At 45.6% G+C, this 16,161-nt stretch overlaps 1 protein-coding gene across 1 annotated transcript in view; it reads left to right on the top strand.

The window, feature by feature from the left end:
- tshz3b (teashirt zinc finger homeobox 3b) overlaps positions 1-14,299 on the top strand; it is a 34,793-nt gene extending 20,494 nt beyond the window's left edge. The window contains exon 2 of the mRNA XM_084160015.1: positions 9,434-14,299. Within this exon, the coding sequence (XP_084016141.1) occupies positions 9,434-12,828 (3,395 nt within the window). The 3' untranslated portion in view covers positions 12,829-14,299. The remainder of the gene's footprint in view (positions 1-9,433) is intronic.
- Positions 14,300-16,161: the final 1,862 nt, after the last annotated feature.

The following is a 16,161-nucleotide window of genomic DNA, read 5'->3' as shown; positions in this document are numbered from 1 at the left end:
CTGGCATTATCATAATCGCCTCCCGTACGTGACGGGACGTTAAAGTGATGCTGTCGTTTTATTTACGGGCAGGTCGTCCCACGTCTCCCCGTGGCCCGGCGCTAACTTCCCGGCCGAGCCTAGCCGAGTAGGTCAAATGACATCTTTTGATCAGGGCTGTCCAAAGAGATCAGAGGAGACTGGCAGGTAATGGATATCCAGTGACAAACCAAATCTAGAGCAGGGATGGGAGCTGGGCGCTAGCGCCGAGCCGGCTGCCACTTCCCCATTAGGACTGCTCTCCCCTCTCTTTCCCAGGGACTGCAGACTGACATCTCCACAGGCCACCTAAATCACAGAGCCGACCGCTCTTAACACTGGTTATTATGGTTTGGAAATGGCTATTATTTCCCCTCTAACATTTTTGTTAGAGTCTTTGTGTGTCCTTCTGTGTGTGTTTCAATGAGACACAGGGATATCAGGGATTGTATACAGTATTTTCCTCTTTCATGCCATGTATTTTCTGTTTGTCTTATCTGTATCATACTTGTCGTTTGAGTGTGTGTATTTGTGTGTGTATTAATATCAGTGTGTGTGTGGGTGTGTGTGTGTCTTCAGAGAAATTACAGCAAGGCCCCAGGGATCGCAGCAAGCCAGATCTGTTCTCTCCCATTACCCAACAGCCCTCTCTAATGGAAGACTGACACAGTCCTGTGATTCTGTTCTGAGTGGGACTCGAGCAGAGAGGGGGAGGCAGGGCAGTACAGGGATAGATAGAGCACTGAGAGAGGATGAGGCAGGGCAGTACAGGGAAAGATAGAGCACTGAGAGAGGATGAGGCAGGGCAGTACAGGGATAGATAGAGCACTGAGAGAGGATGAGGCCGGGCAGTACAGGGATAGATAGAGCACTTAGAGATGGTGAGGCAGGGCAGTACAGGGATAGATAGAGCACTGAGAGAGGATGAGGCAGGGCAGTACAGGGAAAGATAGAGCACTGAGAGAGCGGGAGGCAGGGAAGGATAGAACACAGAGAGGGACTCAAGGAGATACTGATGAGAGATGGTGGAAATGATGTATCCTGCTCAGCCCTGGTTGGATCACTGTGTACACCACAGCAGTCCCTCCTCCCTCCCTCCCTCCCTCCACTCCCTCCCCTTGGGAACAGATGACTGTGACCTCTGGTTGCCCTGTGCTTTAGGAACATGACTGCTCCAAGTGGTGCACATCTGAATAACAAAGGGAGGCTGGTGGACAATTTGCTTGTGATCATCGTCTCTGCTTGATAATAATGTGTGTGCTGTCTGTTAGTGGGCCGTTTGAGACAGTGCTGGAAGTGATGCTGGCGCACAGCTCATAACCCCACCCCCCAGCCCGCATCTAAATGTCAGGGGGTGATTCCATTGGCCACCGTCTCATGTAGGGAGCATCAGAGAACGGCATAGTAATGGATGTTTAGGGAGTCAATTATCATAACCCCCTGGCTAGATAGAGTATTATACACAGGCAGTTTGTGTATGAAAAGGTCTTTTTTTATTATTGATGTTTAATATATAATCACATTCTCTGTGAACCACTATGTCTGTGCAATGGGTGTGCCAGACACAGTCTCTGTCAGATATTGGCTAAGCATTTTGAAATAAGTCTGTTCTAGTTGCGGCTGAGGGAGTGTGTGTGAGACAGAAAGAAACTATCATATTTGTTGTATTTCTGTGATCAACTACCCAACTAACTCTGTCTACCCATAGGCCTATTGAGGGTATTCATCTTGGTGGTAGTTGGGATTGGATGGACAACGACAGAGAAAAACACTTGTTCTAATGATTCGTGCCTCCTCTACTGTTTGCCAGGATTTCATACAACAGAATTCACACAGAAACCAGGTATCTCGCAGTCATTCAGGCCAACTGGGGAAATGTTGACCTTGTCTCTGCCTTTGTAAACTTCATAGTGAGATTGTCTCTCAGACGGAGGTCAGTTCAGAGCTGTGTGTGTCGGAGGACCTGTCGGAATGGGGTCATTTTGAGCGTGTGTGTAATTTTGAGAAACATGGCTCTCCATGTCACTGCTCAATGTGTCTGACAGTCTAGGATTCGCTACAAACTATTTCCGTGGTTTTATGTAGTTTTAGTAGTGTTAAGAATGATAAAGACAGGATTCTCATCGTGGTTAGGTAATCCAAAATAAGTACAAAACAAATATAATAGGCTCTTTGTCAGTAACGTTGTTTTTATTTGTTTGTGGGGAATGCCTCGACTAATACTGCTATTATTACTAAACCTCTTAGTCAGCATCTCCCAGCACAATGCTTCTCCACTTGTCTTTGAACGCTGAGCAACGGTACCGTTTAAGAAAACAACCTGAACTTAAGGTTTCTTTCATTTCTAGATGGAGAAGCCTTATTTTATTTCTACACCCCCACCCTCTCATCCCATCTCCTGACTCTGAGCGCATAGATAGGGGGGGGGGGGGTGATTGGGGAAAGGGGTGTCTCCTATTTGTTGAGTTGAGAACACGTCAGTAGCACTCTGCGCTCGGCAGAGTGTCAAGGCGAGGGGATGGGCTGGGGAAGCACCCTGGTGAAGGGATGGCAGCGGCAGTGGCCCAGGCATGTAGGCAGGCACCTGGAGCCGGCGGCACGGCGAGGCACGGTGTGTAAATACGCTGTCAGCCGCTCTCCAGCTGAGTGGCATGAGCAGCCGATTAGCCGCGCTCGCACCGGTGTTCATGCATAATCTTACAGTTCCACCATGCTCCCTCCACCACGCTCCCGCCATCTCCCCATTACCTAACCTGTTCTATCTCCCCTAATCCACCCTCACTCAGATATACGCTCCCCTCGCCTCATCATCACATGGCCAGGCACTGGGCAGCCCACCAGTACAATGTATATGCAAATACAGTACGTAGTACCTAGGTCATTTTCAGGTGCTTTTGATATGTATCCCCATGTCACAGATTATTTAGCATTTTCTCTCTCTCTCTCTATCTCTCTCGCTCTCTCTCTCTCTCTCTCTCTCTCTCTCTTTCTCTCTCTCTACTCTCTCTCTCTCTCTCTCTCTCTCTCTCTCTCTCTCTCTCTCTCTCTCTCTCTCTCTCTCTCTCTCTACTCTCTCTCTCTCTCTCTCTCTCTCTCTCTCTGCTGCATTGCTATTTTAATCCATCTCAATATGTCCTGGTGGTCTTGGGCTGTACAGAGATGGCTGGGCGGGGTAGGGAGGCTGGTTAAAGTAGCCTTTCCTTTCGAAGGCAGTGTTAACTTGTAGCCTTGGAGAGCTGGCTCCATTCGTCAGGCGTCTGGGTCGATGGGGCGTCTCTCTTCGATCGATGGCACGCCTCGGCGATCCCTCGCCTCCATTCTCCCTCACTTCCATCCCTCGCTCCGGCCAGCAATGGCCCCTTAGCCACCTCCATGCCACACACACACACACACACTAGAATACACACTAGATTAGAACCCACACAGCCTCCCAACCAATTTGTCTGTGCATGTCAAATCGCAATAATTAAGCATTATTGATCTCAGATTCAATTAACTACATTAACGCGGGTTATGGTAGCGGCGAGTGGCGAGGGGGAGGAGAAGGAGAAGGGGAGGTATAGGATCTCATCTGAGGGGATCTGAGGGGAGGAGAGGGGAGGGACAGAGACAGGATCTGGTGCTATCTCATATTCTCCACTACCACACTGGCAGTGTCAGCTTAAGGCTACTAACCATTCTCCTTCTAATGATATCATCTAGCAGATAGGCCTACTGCTGTATTGGATGAAGCTACCTCCCATTATGAACGTGGGGATTGGTGCTATATTTAGCATCTTTCATTACCAACCAACTAGCACTTATTTCCCTTTCCACCTTCACCTCGACACCTAAAGGTATTCATGGAACCTGTAGGTTTTCGCTCCTCTTCTCCATTCTAACCAGGCAAAGTAAATTAACTTGGGGGTATTTGATATTTGATTGGCTGCCATGATGATTCACTCCTGCTTTTGTCTCTAATAAATGCTCCCATGACACAGCCTTCGGAAAGAGACGGCTAACAAAGTCTCATCTGATAAAATTCATCCCGTGGTCTGTCTGAAACTGTCCCTCAAACCAAAACTGTGAAACTGATAAAGGCATGTGACTACAGACCCCCCCCCCCCCCCCACACACACACACAGTGTGTCATACATTCCACAGTTTCACTCATAAACAGTTCTGTAAACATACTGTAATAGAGTGCCTGTGTGGATGATTTGCCTGTGAAGTGATTATGTAATGATGATTAACTGTATCCTCACAGCATAATTCTGGACTAAAATGAACCCTTAATGGTTGTATTGACGTGTATACAATATAGTCAACCAGAATTGACCTTTTATGGAAATAACATTTTCAGAATAATTTGCTACTGAGATATAACAGCAACTGAGTAAATGTATCAAATGGTAGGCAAGAATTAGAAGAGGGATGACTGCAAACAATTAATTGATAATTCCTCAGGTTTAATTTCCCCCCTAAATATCCCCAAATTATATACAGTACACTAATTGACATTTTGAACTAACACGATATTACATGGACATGACAAATATCGGCAGTACATTGGGGGTTCAGCGCTGGATTGTTTGGATATGGAATCCTTTGATACAGATACATTTGTTATTTTGATAAGTAAACTCATCTCTGTGTTCCGAGGTCCCAATCCCAAAAGCACACATCTCTCCCCCATTCCAAAGAGCCATTCTCAATGGGTCTTCTCTCTTAATATCCCACTGAAAATGAGATCAAACTCTCTTCGTCGCTGCTGCCAATTAATTCAGAGGTTATTTTCACTCGCTCTCCCTTCTTTTCCACCCATCCCGTTTTCTAATTAAAAGAGCACCTGCGTGGCGGAGTGTTTGGCCCTGCCTGCACCAGGGCTGAAAACTCAATATTGGAACACACATCCACGGTCACTTTAGGGGCCCTGTGGCCTGGCGCCGGTCCAGAGGCCTGTGAGATGCTCCCTGTGTGGCCTCAGGTTTGAGGTCTTTCCAAGACCTCCCTCCTTCCTCTCTGCCTGTCTTCCCTCCTACCTCCACATCTATTCCTGTCTTTCTCTCTCGCTCTACTCTCTATGCCTTAGGCTAAAAGCTGAGGTTCAAGTTGTAGTTGTATACTGTATGTGTTGCATTACATTCCATCTCCATATGACTTTAATGCAAGACACATAGACAAATACAAATAAAGGAATCATTCACACAATCGCCTCCCTTTCGCTTTCAGTATCTCTTTCATTGTCTTCTCAGGCACACACACACACACACACACACACACACACACACACACACACACACACACACACACACACACACACACACACACACACACACACAATGTTGGTTTTTGTCCTGTCAAGTTCAGGTCAAGGTTAGTGTTTCGTCTGGTTTGTTCACACTTGAGAGAGGGAGGTAGGAGGTTCAGTAGAAAAATGACTTGGCATTGGCACAGAGAGAGGCATATTATTTTTGCCTCTCGCTGAATTTGCAGTTGCACATTTTAATGACGTTTAAATCAGTGTTGTAATTATGTTTTAGGTGAAGTATACATTTATATTTAGTGCGGTAGCAAAGGTTTCACTGCAGATTTATTGGCTTTGGTGTTAAAATGACCCTCCCCATGCCTTCCTTTCTCCCTGTGTTTTAATTACATTGAACAGCTTTAAGTCTGGGTTGTATTTTGAGGAAGGAGATTTCACATGGGTGTTTGGCCTCGATGTCAGTGCTGTTCTGACTGCTTCCTGAGCAAAGGCATTGTTCTATTAAACAGCTGTCGTTTTGACTGATTCAGAACAGATGGCAGTCTGCATGTACGTGTGTGTGCGTGTGTGCGTGTGTGCGTGTGTGTGTGTGCATTGCATGATCAGGGTTGCCTGTTGAGTTGTGTGTGGTATTGGATTACATGTTAAGATATCCCGTCTTTTGCTGCTCAGTGTTCCAATTGTGCTTTTCTGAGCATCTGTTCACAAAATGGCAGATGTCCATTATAGATGATTATGCATCTAAACGTAAAAGTTTCTATTGTCTACTCTGGACACAATAATAGTGAAATCCCTAAGACTTATGTGACAAGTCGTATACATTCTTCAGAAATGTTGTAACATTTTAAGTAGAAATGCTACCAAAATAATTGGCTGTAAGAATACATTTTCTTCTTGTTCAGGTGTTGTTTAACAATGTATTATGTTGTATACATCCTATATACTAGTACACACGAGGTAACCGATTCCAACTTGCTGCATGTTGATGTGTGAGATTGAACATTAAGCAGCCTGCTTGTTCAGTTGAAAGGCCGCAGAGACTGCCTTGAGGCACAGCGTTTTTACTGCAGCGCAACGACTGGGAGCTGCTGCGTGTTTCAGTGCATCTGTTTATCCCACGGCATCACACTGCCAAAGGCAACAAAATGAGCCCCTTGACAATGACAGAGATTTTCCCTGTGTCTGGGCTGATGCAGTGCTCACACCTTCTACTACAGCTCCGAGGTAGAAGTCTGCAGTAACACTGCTGGAGCGGGTTGTGTGACATGGCTGGCAGGTTCTGGAGCTAGCTACCCAATCTCACCAGATATAACTGTACCTTTTGAAGAGGCTGTGGCTTTCCCACAAAGCTCATTAATTTTAGTAAATACTTTCCATTCTTTTAACTTTTTTAACTTGACTTTTTATTGGAATTAATATAGAAAGGACAGTATAAACATACAGTGGGGAGAACAAGTATTTGATACACTGCCGATTTTGCAGGTTTTCCTACTTACAAAGCATGTAGAGGTCTGTAATTTGTTATCATTGGTACACTTCAACTGTGAGAGACGGAATCTAAAACAAAAATCCAGAAAATCACATTGTATGATTTTTAAGTAATTAATTTGCATTTTATTGCATGACATAAGTATTTGATACATCAGAAAAGCAGAACTTAATCTTTGGTACAGAAACCTGTGTTTGCAATTACAGAGATCATACGTTTCCTGTAGGTCTTGACCAGGTTTGCACACACTGCAGCAGGGATTTTGGCCCACTCCTCCATACAGACCTTCTCCAGATCCTTCAGGTTTCGGGGCTGTCGCTGGGCAATACGGACTTTCAGCCTCCTCCAAAGATGTTATTTTGGGTTCAGGTCTGGAGACTGGCTAGGCCACTCCAGGACCTTGAGATGCTTCTTACGGACCCACTCCTTAGTTGCCCTGGCTATGTGTTTCGGGTCGTTGTCATGCTGGAAGACCCAGCCACGACCCATCTTCAATGCTCTTACTGAGGGAAGGAGGTTGTTGGCCAAGATCTCGCGATACATGGCCCCATCCATCCTCCCCTCAATACGTTCTTCCTCCAAACATGGCGAGTAGAGTTTAGACCAAAAAGCTCTTTTTTTGTCTCATCAGACCACATGACCTTCTCCCATTCCTCCTCTGGATCATCCAGATGGTCATTGGCAAACTTCAGACGGGCCTGGACATGCGCTGGCTTGAGCAGGGGGACCTTGTGTGCGCTGCAGGATTTTAATCCATGACGGCGTAGTGTGTTACTAATGGTTTTCTTTGAGACTGTGGTCCCAGCTCTCTTCAGGTCATTGACCAGGTCCTGCCGTGTAGTTCTGGGCTGATCCCTCACCTTCCACATGATCATTGATGCCCCACGAGGTGAGATCTTGCATGGAGCCCCAGACCGAGGGTGATTGACCGTCATCTTGAACTTCTTCCATTTTCTAATAATTGCGCCAACAGTTGTTGCCTTCTCACCAAGCTGCTTGCCTATTGTCCTGTAACCATCCCAACCTTGTGCAGGTCTACAATTTTATCCCTGATGTCCTTACACAGCTCTCTGGTCTTAGCCATTGTGGAGAGGTTGGAGTCTGTTTGATTGAGTGTGTGGACAGGTGTCTTTTATACAGGTAACGTGTTCAAACAGGTGCAGTTAATACAGGTAATGAGTGGAGAACAGGAGGGCTTCTTAAAGAACAACTAACAGGTCTGTTTGGTTGGTAGGTGATCAAATACTTAGGTCATGCAATAAAATGCAAATTAATTACTTTAAAATTACTTTAAAATCATACAATGTGATTTTCTGGATTTTTGTTTTAGATTCCGTCTCTCACAGTTGAAGTGTACCTATGATAAAAATTACAGACCTCGACATGCTTTGTAAGCAGGACAACCTGCAAAATTGGCAGTGTATCAAATACTTGTTCTCCCCACTTAGGTTGTCTTTGCAACGTAGAAAGTCATTTGTGAAGAAAAAAAGACATATATATATATATATATATATATATATATATATATACTGTATATATAAGTGACTGCTCGTTTTTTGCAATAGGATTATAGTGTCCCATATTAAAGCGGATATATAGATTTCTTATAAATAATGTTCTGAATGTTGAGATCATTCATATTCAAGTGATCTTTAGCAGTTGTTAATGATGATAGAATGTGTGCACCGACACAGTATGGTCAGTGTCATTCTTGCCCTTAGTTACATACCTGGACAATGAGTGATGAACAGCTAGGAATCAGAAACGGTCAGGAATGTACAGAATTATCCCAGTCCACTATTTACAGACAGCCTCCATCACAAAATAATAAATGTGTCTGCACAAAGATAGAAAGTGCTTTTTTATTTGTATGTTTCCATCTCACTGCAATCCACATTTTATTGTTTTAAACAGAAGGGATTTGAATATAAATTGAAAGCATACTCTCCAGGCTAAACTGTAAATAATAACTAAACTTTCTCATCTTTTGTAATTGAAGTAAATGTGTTTTGTTCTGAGAGATTTGTAGTGGGAAACGTACATACATTCATTTTTATTAACAAGTAGGCGAGCCTGTGCCGTGTAATGAGTGAAAATGCATGCTTAATTTAAATGGTGAGTGTGTCTGTTAAGAAATGCATTAGAGGCTGAAGAAGAAGCATAAGACATATTAATTGACAGACAGGAACTGCTGTCTCGGAGGTTGATACAAGTAATTTATTACTTCAGAAACGAATGCCACCTCCAGAATGTGCTTCATTAATTTCAAATTTAGTTTTAATTTCAAGCTGTTGCCCCTTGAGAAGAATAAGGTGGCAAGTTGTGTTTGAAGAGACATTTCCTCTCCCTCTTCTCTGTCTATCTTTCTCATTCTCTGCAGTAAAGAACAAAGGAGGTGGGAGGGAGGGAGAGAGGGTGGAACTTTATTCCATTTGGAAAACAATGTAAATGCAATTGGGAAGTTGAAATGGAATTACAGCAACAGTTTATGATATGAAGTAGTCTCGTCTGTGATTGCTTTGTTTTTCTGATATGGGAAGAACATTCTAGTGCTTTGTATTTCTATCAGCTGTCTGATTTGCAAGGCATTGCAAGAATGCCAAATTGGAGATCTTCATCATTAGCCATGGTGTGCTGTGGTAATAACAATCCTCTCTCTGTTTCTCTCTCTGTTTCCTCAGCGTATGCCCCTGAGGATGAGAAGGAGGCTGCCCTGCTCGATGAGGACCTGGAGGGGGAGGACTCTGCCGGTGAGGAGGAGCCTGCGGTCAAGTACATGTGCCAAGACAAGGACTTCCTTTTCAATGACCGGCCAGGTTTCCACGACTCCCCCGTGGCCGACTTCTCCGGCCATGAGTTGGACAATGAGTCTCACCTGAGTGAATCCAGTGACCGCATGTCAGACTTTGAGAGTGCCTCTCTCAAAAATGAGGAGGAGGTCGCAAAGGTGCCCCTTACGTCCTTGTCGCCATCTTCCTCTGTTATGATGGCCACCAGCACAGCTACAGCCACGGAGGACGGCGCCACCACCGGGCCAGACAGCCTGGAGCAGATGAAGGCCATCTACACCAGCTTCCTGACCAACTCCTACTGGTCGTCTCTGAACCTCAACCTCACCCAGCCACCAGTGGTGGAGAAACCTCCACGCAGCCACAGCAGCAGCAGTAGTAGCAGTAGCAGCAGTTGTGGCAGCAATGGCAATGGTTACGACTGGCACCAGTCCGCTGTGGCCAAGACCCTCCAGCAGGTCTCTCAGAACCAGAACCGGCTCATCCACCCAGCAGCGGAGCAAAACAACCTATTCAGCACCGTGCAGCTCTACCGTCAGAGCACAAAGCTATACGGCTCCATCTTCACAGGTGCCAGTAAGTTCCACTGCAAGGACTGCAGTGCTGCCTACGACACGCTGGTGGGACTGACTGTACACATGAATGAGACAGGCCATTACCGCGATGACAACCACGAGACAGACAGCGAGGGCACCAAGCGCTGGTCCAAGCCACGCAAACGATCCCTCCTGGAGATGGAAGGGAAAGAAGATGCTCAGAAGGTCCTGAAGTGTATGTACTGTGGACATTCTTTTGAGTCTCTGCAGGACCTCAGTGTCCACATGATTAAGACAAAACACTACCAGAAAGTGCCTCTGAAGGAGCCAGTGACTCCTGTGGCAGCCAAGATCATCTCCTCCGCTCGGAAGAGAGCCCCCATCGAGCTCGACCTCCCCAGCTCCCCAGACTCCAACGGGGGCACCCCCAAATCCTCCCTAAATGACCCTAATGACCCCCTCCAGAAGGCTTCCAACCCCTACATCACCCCAAACAACCGTTACGGCCACCAGAATGGAGCCAGCTATGCATGGCAGTTCGAGTCCAGGAAGTCCCAGATCTTGAAATGCATGGAATGTGGCAGCTCCCACGATACACTTCAGGAGCTAACAGCACACATGATGGTGACCGGTCACTTCATCAAGGTCACAAACTCTGCCATTAAGAAAGGCAAGCCCATCATGGAGTCTCCCCCAACGCCTGTCCCCACCATCTCTGCTGGTGAGGAGAAATTCCAGTCTGTGCCACTGGCAGCCACAGCATTCTCCCCACCTCCTCCACCCATACCTCCTCCCTCTAGTATTTCCCCTGCCATGGCTGTGGAGATTAAGAAGGAGGAGAAGGAAGTGGAATGTATGAAGGAAACCACTAACAGCAGCAAAGACAGGAAGACTGGAGATGACGAGACAGAGGAGAAATTCGATATCTCCTCCAAATACTCTTACTTAACAGAGGAGGATCTGGAGGAGAGCCCTAAAGGAGGGTTTGACATCCTCAAGTCCTTGGAGAACACAGTGACATCAGCCATCAACAAAGCACAGAACGGTGCACCCAGCTGGGGGGGCTACCCCAGCATCCATGCTGCATACCAGCTGCCCAATATCATGAAGCTCTCACTGGCCAACTCAGGGAAGAGCTCAGCCCTGAAGTACATGTTCCCTGGAGGAGAGCTCCTGTCCCAAAACGCCAAAAACCAACCTCTGATCTCCCCGCCCAGCCGTCAGACCTCTCCTCTCCCCAAAAACAACTTCCACGCCATGGAGGAGCTGGTGAAGAAGGTCACTGAGAAAGTAGCCAAGGTGGAGGAGAAAATGCGGGAGCCGAGTGTAAGGGCGTCCCCAATGAGACGAACCACGCCCTCCCCCTGCAGCAGCGAGGCAGGGGAGTCAGCCAGAGGGGAGTCCCCCAAAGAGAGGAGAGGGTCTAAAACCCCTGAGAGCATCGGAGGAGGCAGCCACAAAGACTGTAACGGTGACACCAATATGAAGGAGTCACTGGAGAATGGGTTGGAGTCTGCTGTCAAATCCCCCATCTCCGCCTTGTGTGGCAGCACAGCCATTATTACAGACCACCCGCCAGAGCAGCCCTTCGTCAATCCTCTAAGTGCGCTTCAGTCCGTGATGAACGTCCACCTGGGTAAGGCAGCCAAGCCTGCTCTGCCATCCCTGGACCCCATGAGCATGCTCTTCAAGATGAGTAACAGCCTGGCAGAGAAGGCCGCGGTCGCCGCTTCCACCCCAGCTCAGACCAAAAAAAACAATGAGCACTTGGACCGCTACTTCTACCACGTCAACAACGACCAGCCAATAGACCTGACCAAAGGCAAGAATGAAAAGAGTAGCTCTCTGGGTTCAGCTGCCCTGTCGTCATCCACGTCAACACCCTCCTCTGTCTCCCCCTCCTCCACAACCACCATGGCCAAGGCCTCGTCTGCTGTGGCATCATTCATGTCCAACTCCCCGCTGCGTGAGAATGCCCTGTCTGACATATCAGACATGCTGAGAAACCTCACAGAGAGTCAAGCCTCCAAGTCCTCCACGCCCACCAGCCTGTCGGAAAGGTCTGACATTGAGGGTTCCACTCAAGAGGAGCTAGAGGAGATCTCTCCAGCCCAGAAACGCAAGGGCCGGCAGTCCAACTGGAACCCCCAACACCTGCTCATCCTACAGGCCCAGTTTGCTGCCAGCCTCCGGCAGACTGGCGATGGGAAGTATGTGATGTCAGACCTGAGCCCCCAGGAGAGGATGCACATCTCCCGTTTCACAGGCCTCTCCATGACCACCATCAGCCACTGGCTGGCCAATGTCAAGTACCAGCTGAGGAGAACCGGAGGGACAAAGTTCTTAAAAAACCTGGACTCAGGCCACCCAGTGTTCTTCTGCAGCGACTGTGCTTCTCAGATTCGTTCCCCCTCCACCTACGTCAGCCACTTGGAGTCTCACCTGGGCTTCAGACTCAGAGACCTGGCCAAACTGTCTGGAGAACAGCTTGTCAGCCAGATCTCACGTCACACCAAAAGCCTGTCCGAAAAACTGCTCTCCAACCACTCCAACTCCAACCCTCACCTCCTCTCCCACGCCCACTCCCCGTCTCCCTCCCCTGACGAGGATGGTAGCAGCACCTCGTATCAGTGCAAGCTCTGCAACCGGACTTTTGCAAGCAAGCACGCAGTCAAGCTCCACCTGAGCAAGACCCATGGGAAATCCCCAGAGGACCACCTTATGTATGTGTGTGAGCTAGAGAAACAGTAGCACTAAGCTCTGGACATGCTGCACTCTCTCTCACGTTCTCTCTTTGTCTATCTTTAGCCTTTCACAGACATTTCTTTCAAAAAAGGACTAAAACTATTAAGTGATGAAACTGCACAAAGATGCCATAGAACTACTGTTTAGTTTCGGCACATGGTTTCTGATTTTCTTTAAGGTAGACTCACTCTGGCCCAAAAAGCTTTTGTTTGTTTATGCTCTCCTTTTTGAAAAGACGGTAATTTTCTAAATGTGCAGTGTTAAAGAAAGAGGTGCTGTTGTCACTGATAAAACATATGAAGGTTAAACAATATTTTAAAATGAAGTGGTATGTATTTGAGAGTTGTGTAAATTGGATTTGATTTCTTTATATTTTGGCATCCTTGAGATGCGATAAGCTGCATGCATAAATTAAACAGTTTAGTTAAACATTTGGTAACTAAATCTGGCGGCACTTTTCTTTTTTTCTCTCTTTCCCTCTCTTTTTGTTAATGTGACCGTTATGTGCTGGTGTCAGCATCTGAAATTTAACCCTCTGAGTACGGCCAAGCACTTCTACCCGAATGATCCAAAACCCCTATCAAAACAAAATATTTTAGATTGGAATCGACCAAGCTATTGTGTGGTTTGTAAGCTGCACAATGAGACTACTATATGTCCATGTCCAACATCTAGTCTTTAAACATGCATTGTATGTGATGCAAAATCTAAATCTGAAGTCGTTTACTTTGTTTAATAAGGGGACTTTATGAATTCAGGTCTGTGTAAAAATGTATATAAAAACATATATACTAATTCCTGTCTAAATTATGCATCATTTTTATATTTTTAATTTAAGAGGAGTATGACTATCTACTGGTGCACAATATATGAAGACATTAATGAAATTGTTTTGCACAATAGTTTTATAAATATGTTATTTAATCAAATGATATGAAAATAAGAGGAACAAAATTACACAGAAATATTTTATTTCCACCTCGTGCTCAAAGGGTTAAACCTCTAGTACAAGACAGTACATGTGCCGGTATTTGAACAATAAAAGATAAAGGTTGTACAAAAGATGTTACTTTATGAAGTAATGAAGAATTCCACATGTAACCTCTTATTTATAAGCACTCTTGGTTGTTGTTTCATATCGTAGAATGCCTTTTGGATTTTTTAGTTTTTTTTGTTCTGTCTAATTACTCTCCCACAATTCCGCACTGCAGCTTTATCTTTTGGGGATATGAAAGGTAACCATGGTTACCTCACCTCTGATTGACAGTTCTGCTACATTTTTGGCAGTTAATTTGCTGAAGTAACTGACAGCTGCCAGTGTACAGAAATCTTAGGTGTAAAATATTGGCATGTAAACAGCACAGACACTGTTATGCATTCTGTGCCGTGTTTTGTTGTTGTTGTTGTTGACAATGAAGCACCCATTATATGACTTCATATAACCTTTTTTTCTACTGCAGCATTAAAAGGAAACAGTTTTTGCAATAACACTGTGTGTCATGGCTCACGATTATGTAGGTGCTGTGCGTTTTCTAATGAGCACATTAAACTGAAATTGTTTATGGCGGTGATGAGTTCTAGATTAGTTTACAGTGAGTGGCAGGGCCCTGCAGAAGATGAAAGCTGTCACACCATCATCCTGTGTGGTTCCACAAAGCTCTGCCTGGAGCGGGAATAGCCTCTGGGCCATATCAGAGTCTATTATGGGAGCCACAGACACAACCCAAACGCTATAGTGGTGGCACCAGTATAACATGTCCATCAAGTGTGTGTGTCAGTCATACATTTTCCTTTCTGCAATCCTCTCCATTTGAATGTGTTGGGCTACATAGGAAAAGGGAAATAGAAACCACATACTGAATACTGAACAACAGGTAACTCCTAGCTGTGTGGCATCTCCATTTACAAACACAGCAATATGTGAACTGAGAGATGCCCTTCCCCCTCCATCTCGTTGACTGGATGTAGCAGATAATTGCATAAACCCTGGCATTAGCTGTCTCATTTTCACCATTTTATTCCCTGCTCTGTAATTAGCCCAGACTTCCATTTTGTGTGTACAGTAGATAGAAAAAAAGGGGAGACCGTTGTTTAGGCCTCACGGAGGATGACAACAATGCAGCAATGATGAGCTCATGGCTTTGAAGTCCTGTTCTATATGAAACAACAATTAAATGCAGTCTATCAGTACAGTTAGTTAGTTGGTTACAGATACTAGGCCTATTGCCTCTCCATGAATCAGGACATTCACCCACAATAGAGGAGGAAGAGAAGGAGGGATGGAGGACTGTTTCTCAACTTCATCTTTTGTCCTTATGGTCTGTTTTCTTCTTTTAGCTGCTGAATATGTTTTGTGTCAGGTCCTGTCACCAAAACCACCTCACAGATAAACTCCTACACACAGTTATAGACCAACAACCACACGCACACACACACCCTTCAGCAGCCAGGTAGAGGGACTTCATCCGTGGTGACAAGGTGCCGCTGTATGTGAAAATGTCAGCCTTCACAGCCGTGCCTGACGTCTGGCGCTGTATTTAAGGCTCTCATTAGTCGCAAAGAAAATATGCGTGAAATTGAAGTGTAAGAAAAGCATTTTCTCTCCACTCACATCCAGCGAACGCAGAGTAGGCTGGGCTTATTACGGTTCAAAACAGGCGTGCAGGAGACAATGTGTAGCCAGAAGGCACGTGCACACTTATTCACTATGTATTCCCACACAATCCCTCAGACAATAGGCTTCATGTCTACAGATGGATGTGTGAATATCAAAAGAACAAATGGTCATGTGTGGAGTTTTTTGGATGAATGCCTTTTTACATATGAGTGCTATGCCAAATATGAAAAGGAAATATCCATGTTTGATGAAAGGAATGCACTGGCTCAAATATGCTATGGAAACTAACATATTACTGTTCTGGATATGTTCCTTTGTGCTAGCACATTACTGCCGCATTGTAACACAATGTAAACATCGACATCCTCCTGGCTGGAGCATACAGTACAACACAGCCGATGTGCAACTTTAAGCTGCTCAGACTTTATCCTTAATGTAGCGAGGTGTACTGCAGATTCAGATAGCTTTATCAGGTGTAATGTAATACGCCCTCAATGGATCCACACTGCACAATGGATTTACACTGCATAACACAGACAAAGCCACACATCTACAAATACGATGTGATTCTCCTTCCTAGCTAGCAATTTACGGTTCTTCTGAAGATGCTTTTAGGGCCTTCGAGGTTAGGAATACTGCTGCCCTTATTTAATTTGTTAAATTGAGTGTTCCGAAACTGTAATACAAAAGCATTCCATGTAGTGAAGCCACGTTTTCAGAAG

Source organism: Coregonus lavaretus (assembly GCF_964263955.1).
Source record: "Coregonus lavaretus genome assembly, chromosome: 4".
In the NCBI taxonomy this organism is placed as follows: Eukaryota; Metazoa; Chordata; class Actinopteri; order Salmoniformes; family Salmonidae; genus Coregonus; species Coregonus lavaretus.
Note: the sequence above shows the minus strand (reverse complement) of the source record. Positions and strands in the feature narration are given on the sequence as shown.